General features: G+C 40.1%; 1 protein-coding gene across 1 annotated transcript; it reads left to right on the top strand.

Annotated features, from left to right (window-relative positions):
- Nucleotides 1-1,138: 1,138 nt before the first annotated feature.
- On the top strand, nucleotides 1,139-14,081 carry piwil1 (piwi-like RNA-mediated gene silencing 1). Its single transcript, XM_035165442.2, has 21 exons — nucleotides 1,139-1,281; nucleotides 1,731-1,816; nucleotides 4,643-4,748; nucleotides 5,152-5,280; nucleotides 5,379-5,593; nucleotides 5,695-5,816; nucleotides 6,006-6,086; nucleotides 7,487-7,684; nucleotides 7,820-7,928; nucleotides 8,616-8,742; nucleotides 9,498-9,615; nucleotides 9,873-9,987; nucleotides 10,092-10,273; nucleotides 10,705-10,777; nucleotides 10,923-11,123; nucleotides 11,657-11,760; nucleotides 11,908-11,978; nucleotides 12,065-12,218; nucleotides 12,459-12,584; nucleotides 12,656-12,803; nucleotides 13,729-14,081. The coding sequence occupies exons 2-21, from the start codon at nucleotides 1,748-1,750 to the stop codon at nucleotides 13,843-13,845; spliced, it is 2,565 nt and encodes an 854-aa protein (XP_035021333.1). The 5' UTR covers nucleotides 1,139-1,281; nucleotides 1,731-1,747; the 3' UTR covers nucleotides 13,846-14,081.
- Nucleotides 14,082-14,126: the final 45 nt, after the last annotated feature.

Below are 14,126 nucleotides of genomic sequence, written 5' to 3'. Positions count from 1 at the left end.
CAAGTTAAACTTGATAAGAAAGTGAATGATCAACTCCAGACACAAGGCCTTGTTAGTCAGGGTGAGCCCTCATGTCTTAATTTCATACATCACCATAACAGGGTCATGAGTATGCAGATAATACTTCATCAATCATTTAATTTTGGTCTATCAGTCAATACTATTAAGAAAAATACTATTCACACTCTTTCTTTTTGATGCCCTTTATTCAGTAAAAGGTTACATCCATCTTCACTTTGTTCACTCACTATTTCAACCTTAGAAGATGATGTGGTGTACATTTATATTTACCCCAATAATCATGAAAATAAGACTTAATAAATGTATATTTCCAAAGGTGACTAGATTTATCCTGCAGTTAGTCTTTCACTGTATGCAAAGTACAAGTCACTTCAGTACTTTACTTCACATTACAAAAGTATGACATTTTCATATTGAGTGACACGAGTATATGTAAATGTCATAAATCTGCTTAAGTATGGTTCAAAGACATTATTTTATTTTATCAAATTATGTAAATGTTAATTCTACCTGTTTATTAATATTATTATTATTAGTAGTATTGTTGTTATTACATATTTGTATTATACTGTTATAATACATTTTACTTTATGATGTCAGCACTTTAAATTGTTTTTAATTAGCCTTGGCTCATCGGTCAATTTTGTGAAACTTTGAACTATATGATACTACATGATATGATGTATGAAAGGTGCAGTAAAAATAAATAAATAAAATAAAGTCTGATTGATTGATTGTCTGACTGATCACAAAAGATCAAGGTGACGTTTTAGGAGCAGGCTTCTCTGTTATTGTGCTTCACATGTTGTTGTCAGAGCTGTGAGCTTCATCAGTGACTGGAGCGTTGGGAACTGAGTCACTACGTTTACTGGGTGAGGTTTGCTGCCATCTAGTGGCACTTGATGAGATCGGTTAAAACTGTTTAAAAAACCACAGCAGCTCCAGGTTAAACGGATCATTGCGCTTAAAAAGTAGTTCTCATGGACTTCTCTGTTGAACTTCCACAAACTCCCTTCTTTAATGTCTTATTCAGATGCTCTGATTCTGAAACCACCGGATTGTAACACAGTGATCTAATGTGCGAGCTGAGGGAGGTCTGAATGAAAGTTAGTTTTCGTTTCTTTTTTTCTTCTTTACAAGCGCATTCATCTGCTCAGTGAAGAGGCCTAGGTGTCGCGGTGGTGCGGTGAGTTCTCTCTTCTTCGCCGATGCACCTGACCTGAAGGTCTGTCCGTCGTGTTTCAAGAAACTGTTTCAAAGGTGAGTCACTTTGTTAATATCAAAATATTAAGTTTGTTCTTAACAGCGAATTAACGTATTTTAGATTTAATCGAAATCATACCTCCATAATGTGTAATTAAATCCATCCGCTAAGTCGACATAACAGTATTATAACTATGTTCCCTGTGTAGTACCTGTGAGTAATTAGACGGTTTCATATCCTGAAAAAGGAAAACCGTTGGTTTTTACTTGGTGTACGGAGCTGTTAGCATGCTAGCTGCGGCTAGTGCGGGCCGCACGTGACGATGATTAGCAGGCGCCATTTTGTGTCGTTGGAAGCAGGTTTCAGAGTCTGCACGTGCAACTTTGGAAAATTGTATCACGCATTTGTGCTATTTGAAGCTATTTAAAACAATTGTCCCAGTTTTCACATCAGTTAAGTTCATTGTTCTTAATGCAGCGTCCATGACTTTTTTCTCGTTGAACAGTTTGAGACTGTCCCAAAATGACTGGTCGCGCACGAGCCAGATCGAGAGGCAGAGCACGTGGTCAAGAGACTGCAGCGCCAGGAGCGGTGAGAGAAGTCTGCACTGACACCACTGCACATCTGTACTCAACATATACACTCTAATGTCACCGATCTCTGTGTGACTCAAATATTAAGGAGTTTTAATAAAGATCCTTGCATATAAATCCTTTCCCCCTGTTTTCAATTAGTTGTGTAGCTTTATCTGTGCACGTTTGTACATTAAAAGCTGCTTTCAGATGTGCACTGAAGTCCAGGACAATTTCAGGAATTCTGCTGTAGGGACTTTATGTGAGAAGGCCGACATATGAGTCAGCTGCTCCAGACATTTTCCATAACATTTCCTGCCAGCACCCCTTGTAAAATGTATGATTGACCCTAAATGTGTTGATAAGATCTCTAACACGTGAGAAGCAAAACTGGAACAATTCAAATATCTCCGGATGAAAAAGAGGAGTCAGACATGTAGACGATGTCAAACTTTTGGTGATAAGAACTGGTGTTTCCACAGCAGAACCTATTTGTCATGTCCAGCCTCCTGTGTGCTCTACCCAGACGCCAGCCTTCACCTGAATGTCCCTGTCATTCCTCTGCTGTAGTGAACGCTTCTCACCGTGACAATCTCCTGTTGTGTTCTTAATGACACTTGTTTTAATGTGCAAATATTTATTTTCTAATAACTTGATTTTTATCGCAATTTATTTTCGATAGATATTAAAACCAATATCGTGATATGATTTTTTTCTTATCACGATATCAGATTGCTAGGAGGTGAATGTAGTTTCAACTATGGTGTTGACCAATGAAATGTATCATCCACATAATACAAAGTAACACAAATACGCAGGATGATCCATGGACCTCATTGTTCTCATAAGAGGTACTTTGTATAAAAGAAATAGAATTGCTTTTTAAAAAATCAATGAGTGTTGAGCCTTGTTTTCTGTGTTTTCAAACCTCAAATTAGCTCACGAAGGTAAATATTACCTCTGCTCGAGAGATGTTAACATGGTCAGTGACTAAACATCCTAATATTTGTGCATCACGTAGCCTCACTGTAAGAAATATATGGGACAAGTTGTTAATAGGGAAGGACAAAGCCACTGAAGCACATACTTTTTCCCATTTTGTACTGTTACAAACTGGAATTCAAATAGACTTAAATAGACTCATTTGATCAACACAACATGCATAGTACTTTGACGGTACAAAATACTTTTTATTGTGACAAACAATAATGAGAACAAAAAAGTTGACATCTGTTGGATGCATAAGTATTCACCCCCCCTGAGTCAATACTTGGTAGGACCCCCTTTCGCTGCAATTACAGCTGCAAGTCTTTTGGGGTATGTCTCTACCAGCTTTGCACATCTAGAGATGGAAATGTTTGTCCATTCTTCTTGGCAAAAAAGCTGAAGCTCAGTCAGATTGGATGGAGACTGTCTGTGAACAGCAGTTTTCAAGTCTTGCTATAGATTCTGAATTGGATTTAGGTCTGGGCTTTGACTGGGCCATTTTAAGACATTAACATGCTTTGATCTAAAGCATTCCATTGTAGCTCTGGCTGTATGTTTAGGGTCATTGTCCTGCTGGAAGATGAACCTCCGCCCCAGTCTCAAGTCTTTTGCAGACTACATCAGATTTTCTTAAAGGATTGCCCTGTATTTGGCTCCATCCATCTTTCCCTCAATTCTGACCAGTTTCCCTGTACCTGCTGAAGAGAAGGATCCCCACAGCATGATGCTACCACCACCATGTTTCACTGTTGGGATGGTGTGCTCAGGGTGATGGGCAGTGTTGGGTTTCCGCCACACACAGCGTTTTGCATTGAGGCCAAAAAGTTCAATTTTGTTCTCATCTGACCAGAGCACCTTCTTCCACATGTTTGCTTTGTCTCCCACATGGCTTGTGGCAAACTCCAAACGGGATTTCTTATGGTTCATTTTCAACAACGGCTTTCTTCTTGCCCTTTTCCATAAAGGCCAGATTTGTGAAGTACACGACTAATAGTTGTCCTGTGGACAGATTCTCCCACCTCAGCTGTGGATCTTTGCAGCTCCTCCAGAGTTACCATGGGCCTTTTGGTTGCTCCTCTGATTAATTTTCTATTCGTCCGGCTTGTCAGTTTGGGTGGACGGCCTTGTCTTGGTAGGTTTGCGGTTGTGCCATATTCTTTCCATTTTCTGATGATGGATTTCATGGTGCTCTGTGAGATATTCAAAGCTTGGGATATGTTTTTATAACCTAACCCTGCTTCATACTTCTCCACAACTTTATCCCTGACCTGTTTGGTGAACTCCTTGGTCTTCATGATGCTGTTTGTTCAGTAATGATCTCTAACAAACTCTGAGACCTTTACAGAACAGGTGAATTTATACTGAGATTAAATTGCAGACAGGTGGACCCTATTTACTAATTATGTGACTTGGAAATGTGACTCGTGAAGGCAATTGGTCGCACCAGATCTTTGTTAGGGGTTTCACAGTAAAGGGGGTGAATACATATGCACTCAACACTTTTCAGATTTTTATTTGTAAATAATTTTGAAATCCATGTAATATTTCCCCCCACTTCCAAATGATGGACTATTTTGTGTTGGTCCATTACATAAAATCACAATGAAATAAATTTTAATCTGTGGTTATACCATGACAAAATGTAGAAAAGTCCAAGGGGGGTGAATACTTATGCAAGGCACTGTATGTAGTGAAGTGAAGACTAAAAACATTCTTTTATCTGGTGGGTGAACCTGGGTGCACACAAAGCGTTTCAACTCTAAACGTAAGTAATGACTGAACAGAACATTTCTTTGGAAAGAAAATGGAAAAAATGTTAACACTACATTTCCCTAATCTCTTTTTTTTTTTCTTGTAGAGCAAGGCTGTAGAGCCCGCACCAGCACCTGCTGCGGCTGCCGCGGCTGCAGAGCTGGTGGGCAGAGGGAGGCAGAAAGGTGCTCCAGGACCATTCTCTGCAGAAGGTACAGTCAAACACAGTCATGATACTTTTTTAGTGCCTGTAATGGTTTCGGCTGTTCATTAATTTAGAAAGTCTTTGTGGAGAATGCAATAGTGATAGAAAAGTATTGAACAATGCAATTATGAATGCACCTTTTTTCACCCCTTTCACTTTCTGCAAATCAAGAGCCACGTTAACCATGGTAAGAGGTGCAGTGCAGCGAATTTGGTTCAAATCATAGGATTGAATTAAAAACAATATCGAAGGATTATATTAGTAAACAATCACATGCTAGAATAGTGGGGTATGTACTCACCTGCACAGCTGTTATGTTGTGCCTATTCTATCCTCAGGACTATAATGTGTGCAAACTACCAATTAGATTTGCAACATCATGTCTGAATTTTATTATTTTTTGTTGATAGCCGTTCTGCAGATTTCCGCTGGATTTCAGCAGGTGAAGCTGGGAGAGAGAGGTGGACGTCGCCGGGATTTTCAGGATGGAGGCATTAACACCAGACAGGCTATGGAGCATGTTAAGGATTCAAAGTCTGGTCTGTCATCATTACTAATTTACATTTCCAAAGCACTTTTAAATGTTGTAATTGAAAAGTACAGGGGTCACTCCTCAAACTTGTTTGTACCTCCTCAGGCTCAAGTGGGCATGCCATTCAGTTGACAGCCAACTTCTTTCGCATCATATCCCGCCCTCAGTGGGTTCTGTATCAGTACCACGTTGACTTCAACCCACCAATGGAGTCTCGTCGTCTGAGATCTGCCCTCCTGTACCACCATGAGGAAATGCTAGGCTCAGCAAGGAGCTTTGATGGAGCTCTGCTTTTTCTGCCCAACAGATTGCAAAACAAGGTATTCTACTACTCCGAGCTTAAGTTCCCCATAACAGTAATAATAGTGATAATGTGATTAAAGTTCTCTGCCTCGTAATAAATGTCTAATCTTGTGTTTAGGAGACTGTGCTTCACAGCGTAACAAAGAATGGGGAGAACGTTCAGATCACTGTCACACTGACAAATGAACTGCCCCCCACATCACCAGTGTGTATTCAGTTTTACAACATCCTATTCAGAAGGCAAGTTTCCTGTTACTTTCAATACTAGCATTTAGTAGTTACTAGTTAACTTGTGGTTGCTGCTTGTTTATATGGAGGTAAATCAATACATGTTATTACAAAAGTTTAGATGTGTGTATACCTATGCTCTCCCTTTTGGGCTGTTGAAGCCTCCAAACATGATTAATGATTGATATTTAATTTCTGCAGAATCTTGAGAATTCTCGACATGCAGCAGATTGGACGCAACTACTACAACCCCAAAGATGCACTCAACATCCCACAGCACAGGTACTTTCTTTCATACAGTGCTGTTACACACAAAGAACAAATTAAGATTTAAGAAGATTTCTTTTTGTTTTTTATGTGATCATCAAATAACTCAAACAAGAAATGGAAAACAACACAATCAAATAAAAATATGACTTTCAGCCAGTAGCTGAAGGCATCATGTTTTCGGCTTGTCCGTCCATCTCTCCCATTCTTGTTAACCCGATATCTCAAAAATGCCTTGAGGGAATTTCTTCAAATTTGGTGTAAATATTCACTTGGACTAAAGATTGAACTGATTAGATTTTGGTGGTCAAAGGTCACTGTGACCTCACAAAGCACATTTGGTGCTGTGTGAAGGTGATATCTCTGGAACGCTGTCAAATAAACCTTTCACATCTAGCACAAACATTCACATGGGAGTGTTTTTCATGAATCTGCTATCTTAAGATAAGCTGAGGGGATGGCTGCAAATTTGGAACGAATATTCACTTGGACACTGAAGACAAATATTTTGGTGCCTGGAGATCAAAGGTCAAGGTCACAGTGACCTCACATTCCTGTGAATGATATATCAGGACTGCCCCAAAGTTTTTTTTGTAGAGATTAGAGCTGGGATATATGTAAAAAAAATCTTATCACGATTTTGTTTTCGTATCTATCGAAATATATTGCGGTATAAATCAAATAATTAGAAAATAAATATTTGCACTATTGTGTTTATGTACAATGTTCTTATGTAAAAACGTTTTTTATCATGCACAAAACAGATTTTTAATTGCTCGTAAAATAATCCTATGCCACTGCACTTTTACTTAGAACCTATAACATTACATTAGCATTATTATTTATATTTCTTTATTCTCTTGTCTACCTCATTCGGACGTTCCTGCTGCTGTAACAACTGAATTTTCCTGGTGTGCGGATCTATAAAGTTTTATCTTATCTTAACTTAAACCAGCGCCACTGCACTGAGGCTCATTACTCCGCTGGTCAACAAGTGACTCTGCTCCTCTGATGTTTTCTAATCACTCACACGTAGAACTGATCTTTATAAAAAGCTGATGAATTTAAATTTATGTTCCTGAATATATAGCTTTCTGAAAAGTGTAATAAACTGAGCTCTACGTCTGTGTACTGTTAAAGAAATGCAGTCAAATAAACCTAAAGGTGCCCTACTCTTAGTAGAAAACACATATAATGTGAAGGACTATCCCTGACTAAAAGTATATTTTGACAAGAGTGTTATGTTGGTGTTCAAACACTAAATGATTTGTCCAACTAGAGTAAAGCTTTGAATCCAGTGAGAAGACATAGCAGAGTTCACTCATGTGTAGTGTTGATGTGTAATCTTCATTTATGGAAATGACGTTTTCATTAGATAAGAGATACAAAAAAAATGCTCCTGTCTTTTATTTCAGGCTGACAATCTGGCCAGGCTACACCACTGCCATCTTGGAGTACGAGTCATCGATTATGATGTGTACTGACGTGAGCCACAAAGTGCTTCGTAGTGAGACAGTCCTTGACTTCATGGTCAACCTGCGGCAAAAGTGTGGCGAGCATCGCTTCCCTGAGATCTGCACTAAGGAGCTTGTTGGACTCATAGTCCTCACCAAGTAGGCTCCTTGTCTCGCACATAAATATTTGTATTCATATCAAAATCATATGTGTTTATAATACAGTTGGTTCCAACAGCCTGAAAACAGTGTTAACTACCTGCACTGGACTCGCATGTCTTTTTGAATTTTTAGGTACAACAACAAAACCTACAAGATTGACGACATTGCGTGGGATCACACTCCCAACAACACATTTACAAGGGGAGACAAAGAGATCACCTTCAGGAACTACTACAAGACAGTAGGTGGCATGCACTCAACAAAAGTGTATATATAACTGGGAAAATGCAAGCGCATATACTTTATTTTAGGTCATGTAAGAAGGATTGGGGGGGAAACTATTACTGCAAATTTTAGAAAAATGATACATCTGTCTCAAACTTTTAAAGGAAGAGTAAACGATTCTGGTGAAAGACTGAAAGAAATGATGGTACTGTGCTGACAAACTGTAAAACTCTTTGCATGCTGTACAGTTACATCAAATTGTGGGTTCGCAAATTGTTGCTAAATTTCCTGTTGTGAGGCTAACATGCCGAGAGGACATGACAGGTTCCCAGAGCCAGCACACCAGCTACAGACTGAAACTCAAAGCTTTTCTGCCCCTAGAGCTTATGTAACACACCTGTCGTCAAGCAGAGGCCACACACACACACACACACACACACACACACACACACACACACACACACACACACACACACACACACACACACACACACACACACACACACACACACACACACACACACACACACACACACACACACACACACACACACACACACACACACACACACACACACACACACACACACACACCTGACTGAAAGCGAACCGCAAGGAGGTATTGACTGATTTTGACAAAAAGTGCAATGGATTAGAATCCCCGGCAATGGCTTTAAGTGTTGTATATTTCTTTTGTTCTTAGCAATATAACCTGGAAATCACTGATGGGAACCAGGTGCTGCTGGTCAGCCATGTGAAGAGGTTAGGTCCTGCTGGAGCACCTCCTCCTGGTCCGGCCATGCTCATCCCAGAACTGTGCTACCTTACAGGTTATTGCATTCATCTGTAGTGTTCCTGTTTTTTCTTATTTTATTTTATGCCCTTGCATAGATCGCCAACAGGGCCTATTTTTTGGATAGTTTGAGATGTAACCCACTGTTGGTAAAAAGCTGTGTGAGGGTGATAAACTACATGTTGAAATCGTTATAGAGGTTTAGCATTGTTATTTGTTTGTCCAAGTTTTAAGTTAATACTAAGGACCTTTGTGTAAGAATGTTTTGATGACTGCCACAATTCAATGAAGTGTTCAAGTAATATCAAAAACATGTTAACAACTATTAACAAGAGGTCAGATGCCCTTTATAGTACAGTTGACATGAAGGATTTATGCAAAATTTAAATAGGAGAAATATTAATATAGTCAGTGTCAATAACGGGCTTACTGTTAAATTATATTTATATGTATATGTTGGAGACCAATTGCTGTCTTGAATTGTCTAGAGAAACTCCAGGAAAAGTATTTCTTAAAAAGAGGGGAACCCTGGTTTGACTATTTCTTCAGACATGATGTCAATTTATTGCTCTATCCAGAGCACAATAATTTGATTAAATGTATAATATAGCTCTTTACTTTATCAGCTGCACACTTGTTTAGAACACAAATCTGTTGACCCGAAGGCTTGAATGGTACGAGCATGAGTAGAAGTTGGTGATGTTAGTTAATTGCAGCAAAAGTTCTTGGTTTGTTCAGTTGTCGTACATGATAAACTAAAGTGAATTTTGTTTTTGGCAATGTGTTTGACAGGGCTGACTGATAAGATGATGAACGACCACATCATAATGAAGGACTTGAGCAGCCAAACCAGACTGGAACCAGAACAGAGACAGGGACGTCTGAACAGATTTGTCTCTAACATACAGAAGTAGGTGATGATCAACTGTGTTTTATCTGTGTTCTCGTTTTGTTGTCAGAAATATTGCAGGCACCCGCTTCCATTTTTGGAGATCTGACCGCACACGACGCTCATTTTTTCAATTGGTTATGAAGGCTTGTTTTCTCTAAATGTTTTTCTTATTTTGTCTGTTCATATGTGCAGAAGCTGTAATAGCAATTTTTCCTGTCACGATCTTCAGGCAGTTAATCCCAGCTTGGATTTAAATCCTGAAAATTATTTCACAGGAACCCGGATGCACAGGCAGAGTTGGATAAGTGGGGACTCAGCTTCGATAAGGAACTCCTAAGACTGACTGGCAGAGTCCTCCCAGGGGAGAGGATTTTCCAGGGATCAAGATCGGTATAATATGCATGGGGTTACGTAAATTTGTTCTGGCAAACAAACTAAAATGATTTCTTTATATGATCCTAATTGAGGGATTAACAACTATTTGTGTCACCTAGTATGACCCTCCAGCCGCTGACTGGTCAAGAGAGATGCGTGGGATACCTGTGATCACCGCCCCTCCACTGAACAACTGGCTCATGTTTTACACCCGTCGCAATGGTAACGAGGCTCAGGCCCTCCTGCAGACCCTCAACAAAGTGGCAGGTCCACTTGGAATTCGCATGCAGAGAGCTGTCATGTGAGTTCTAGCATATGTATATTTTTTTCACTCAGGTAGGAAGTAATCTAGGAGCATGATAGTTACCATTCACCCAGTCTACTTCTACATACTTCTGAATTGGAAGTTAAATGTTCGAACAATACGTTAACTTGATACCTAGTGTGTTGTTGCCCACTTAAAGCTAGTGTTGGTAATTTGGGAAAAGTTAGGAAGAGCAGGCTACACTTTGAAAAAAATGCAACTGTTACATCCCACCCCCCTCTTTTTCGTCTTTTATTTGTTTTTCAGATGACTTTATTGAAGTTGTCTTAACTTGATTTCAACAAATTAATTATTTCAGAAACAACTCACCAATCCAACCTTTAAATTGATTTTTCATCCTATCACCCAGATTTCATTGGCCGTTGACAATTATCCCATTTATTTATTTCAACTGTTGTTTAAAACAGGATTGAGTACCAGGATCAACAGGAGTCTCTCCTCAGAGCCCTACAGCAGAATGTTGGACAACATACACAGATGGTTAGTGACTCAATGTGAAAAAGATGAACACGAGCAGATCACATCCATTAGTTTGAGCTTTTTCCTCTTATTTAGTTGGCACTGTGACATTCCTTGATGAATGTGATGTTTGCATTGTCAGCTTGAAGTATTTTTCATGTGTTAGGTGGTGGTGGTCCTCCCCAGCAACAGGAAAGACAAGTACGACAGCGTCAAGAAGTTCCTTTGTGTGGACTGCCCTGTCCCCAGCCAGTGTGTGATATCCCGCACCATCAGCAGACCTCAAACACTCATGACTGTGGCGACCAAAATTGCCCTGCAGATTGCTTGCAAGATGGGAGGAGAGCTGTGGAGCGTGGAAATCCCTGTAAGTCAAGATCATCAGTAAAACTATACAATAAAGAAAATAAAAGTTAGGCCGTGTTGTGGGAAAACAAGAATTGAGAAGTTTCTGACCAAATTTAGATCCTATAAGTTGTTTTAGAGCAGATAAAGAATGGTAGTTACCATTGTTTCACAGTGAAACAAAACACAGAAGAGGATCAACAAGGAGTTTGTTAGGTTTGTTTACCCACAGATAAACACAAAAGCACAAATGCTTGGACAAATAGACAAAGCTCCAGTGGTCCCAACAGCAGAACCAAATGTCTTTTTGTGCTTGTTGGCCATCTTAAGCTCTTCTTTGGAGGCTTCATGTTTTTACTTTCACATATGCATTACCATGGTTTCTGCGTAGTCTAGGTTAGTGAAATTATTCCTTAATATTCTTCTATAAAACAGAAAGAAAGCAGAGGATTAATTAGTCAGCATTACAGTTTTTGAGTCACAGTCAAATTCTACAAATAGAAGTAATGATGAATGTTGGTATTGTACTAATAAGTTGTCTCATCTCTTGTGCAGCTCAAACAGCTGATGATTGTGGGCATTGACTGTTACCATGACACTACTGCTGGGAAAAGGTCCATTGGAGCTCTAGTGGCCAGCCTCAACCAGAGCATGAGCAGGTCAGTATGTACAGCAGGGCCAGGCTGCTGTGCTGACATTGTTTGTTAACAGTCCCTTGATCATTGCATGGGTATTTTGCTGACCCTTTATCTTTGCTATAGTGCAGTAGTACATCCAATAAGTGGTGAAATTGACAATTCTTTCAGGTGGTTCTCAAAGTGTGTTCTGCAGAACAAAGGCCAGGAAATCATGGACGGACTGAAGATGGCCTTGAGTGGCAAGTTGCTTTCATTAATTTACAATTTCAATACACACAACAATTCTAGGACCAGGACAAAGAGTAACTTTGTCCTTGTTTAACAGCGGCACTGAAAGAATACCTGAAGTTCAACAACTGCCTCCCCTCACGCATCATTGTGTACCGAGATGGGGTGGGAGACGGCCAGCTGCAGACCGTGGTCAACTATGAGATCGCACAGATCATTGACTGCATCAAGTCAATGGGGCAGGACTACTCGTGAGTTTTTTATTTTCTCAATTTTCCTCCTAAAAGTCTGCTGCACTTGGAAACTTTTTATTCTAGGATTGAAATTGAAAACAATTGTTGCTAAAACAAATGTAAATTTGATGGACTGACAGTGACTCTGCTTTGAATCTGGTCAAGTAAGAATTGAAGCAGCAAAATAACTTGAATGAAGGTTAAATCCTCCTGTAATTTGTCTGTTTTTACTGGAACGTTTCCATCTGTTGCCAACAGGCCCAAGCTGAGTGTGGTGGTGGTGAAGAAGCGCATCAGCAGCAGGTTCTTCGCCCACTTTAATGGCAAAATAAACAACCCTCCCCCTGGCACCGTCATCGACACAGAGGTCACCCGTCCTGAGTGGTATGTTTCTAAACTGTTTCCTCATCTTTTCATTGATGTATTCAGCACTGAACTGTTGCAACCTTGGTCAGGTACGACTTCTTCATCGTGAGCCAGTCTGTTCGCTCGGGGAGCGTCTCCCCAACCCACTACAATGTCTTGTACGACACCAGCGGACTGAAGCCTGATCATATGCAGCGGCTTACCTACAAGCTGTGCCACATGTACTACAACTGGCAGGTAGGCTTTCAAATCCCTGTCTTTAACACCTTTCATCCTGGATGGCTGTAATAAATGGTGTTCCCACAGATCAGTGCAGTTGTACTGAAAATGTTTCTCTACTGTTATTGAATTTGATACCTCAGGAGAATAACTGATCAGAGTCCACATTGAGTATATTTCTCAGATTTGAGCTTCTCTTCATTGGCTTCCAGTGAATTTTAGAATCGATTTTTAAGATTTTCTTGCTGATTTTTAGCACCTTAAGCGAAGGCCCTGCTCGCTATTCCACAGCTGAGGACCAGAGGTGACAGGACATTTCCCGTCTGCGCTCAAACTCTGTGGAACAATCTCCCTGCGGCGAACCATCTGACCTCCCTTATCCTAAATCTGCCTTAAAGACTTTCTTTCTTCTTGATGTGTGCTCTTCCTCCCTAGTTCTGATCTTTACTTCATTTTATAGTTTTTTTTTTTTTTAAATCTTGTTTAAATTTTTTTTAACTGTTTTGAAAGATGCTATACAAATACTTTATTATTAAGTTTTGTTTTTTTTCCCCTGAAGAGTAGCAGTCGCGCAGGACTAGCACACATTCAACTGAAACAATGCTCATTCACTTTGAATGGGGTCATGTCATGAGTTGCTGAACTCCCTTGTAGTTCTGTTTCATTGCTCGTGTTGCATACGACAGCCAAGGCTCCAGACAATCAGTTTCTGTTGAAACCAATCCTCAAGCACAGGCACTAGCCAATCAAATCACGTTAATGTCTAGCATGACGCGTTGGCACAAAAGCCGGCTTTGTTTTGTGTCCAAAGAGTGAAACTGATTGTCATGAGTCGGGCAAGCCCACTGCCAAGCGTGCACACGAGTATGTGATTCCAGAGAAGTGTCGTTATGATTTTGCAACCCAATAGAATGTTTATTTTTTGTTTATTTTTCTTCTATAGGGAATCGTCCGAGTTCCCGCTCCCTGCCAGTACGCACACAAGTTGGCTTTCCTTGTGGGTGAGAACATCCACCGGGAGCACAACATGCACCTGGACAACCTCCTCTTCTACCTGTGAGGACACAAAGAGGAGCAACGTGTTCAGCTCCATCTCTGAGGCTTCCTCGGGAAGAACATCGCCAATGTCAAGTTTTGTTCCAAAGGTTCTCTTCAGGTGAAAATGTTCCAAGTTGAGTTTTGAAGATGCCAAGTTCTGAATTCCTGTGTATCAGAGGTTTGTATCCCACTCGGGTCTGATGTAAGAACAAGGATGAGATGAAAAGCCTGAACATCTAAAATCCTCGTGAGCTTCACATGTTCGACACAAGAGAGTGAAACGACACAAGACAAAGTGAATCC

Source organism: Hippoglossus stenolepis, chromosome 9 (genome assembly GCF_022539355.2).
Source record: "Hippoglossus stenolepis isolate QCI-W04-F060 chromosome 9, HSTE1.2, whole genome shotgun sequence".
NCBI lineage: Eukaryota > Metazoa > Chordata > Actinopteri > Pleuronectiformes > Pleuronectidae > Hippoglossus > Hippoglossus stenolepis.
The sequence above is the reverse complement of the archived record's forward strand: the minus strand, read 5'-3'. Positions and strand labels throughout refer to the sequence as shown.

Bases quoted from the DNA above. Each gene is read 5' to 3' on its own strand.
- piwil1 (XM_035165442.2), top strand. From the start codon at position 1,748: ATGACTGGTCGCGCACGAGCCAGATCGAGAGGCAGAGCACGTGGTCAA. The intron at 9,988-10,091 runs GTATAATATGCA...TGTGTCACCTAG, and splicing joins TTTTCCAGGGATCAAGATCG to TATGACCCTCCAGCCGCTGA. The intron at 10,778-10,922 runs GTTAGTGACTCA...TTCATGTGTTAG, and splicing joins TTGGACAACATACACAGATG to GTGGTGGTGGTCCTCCCCAG.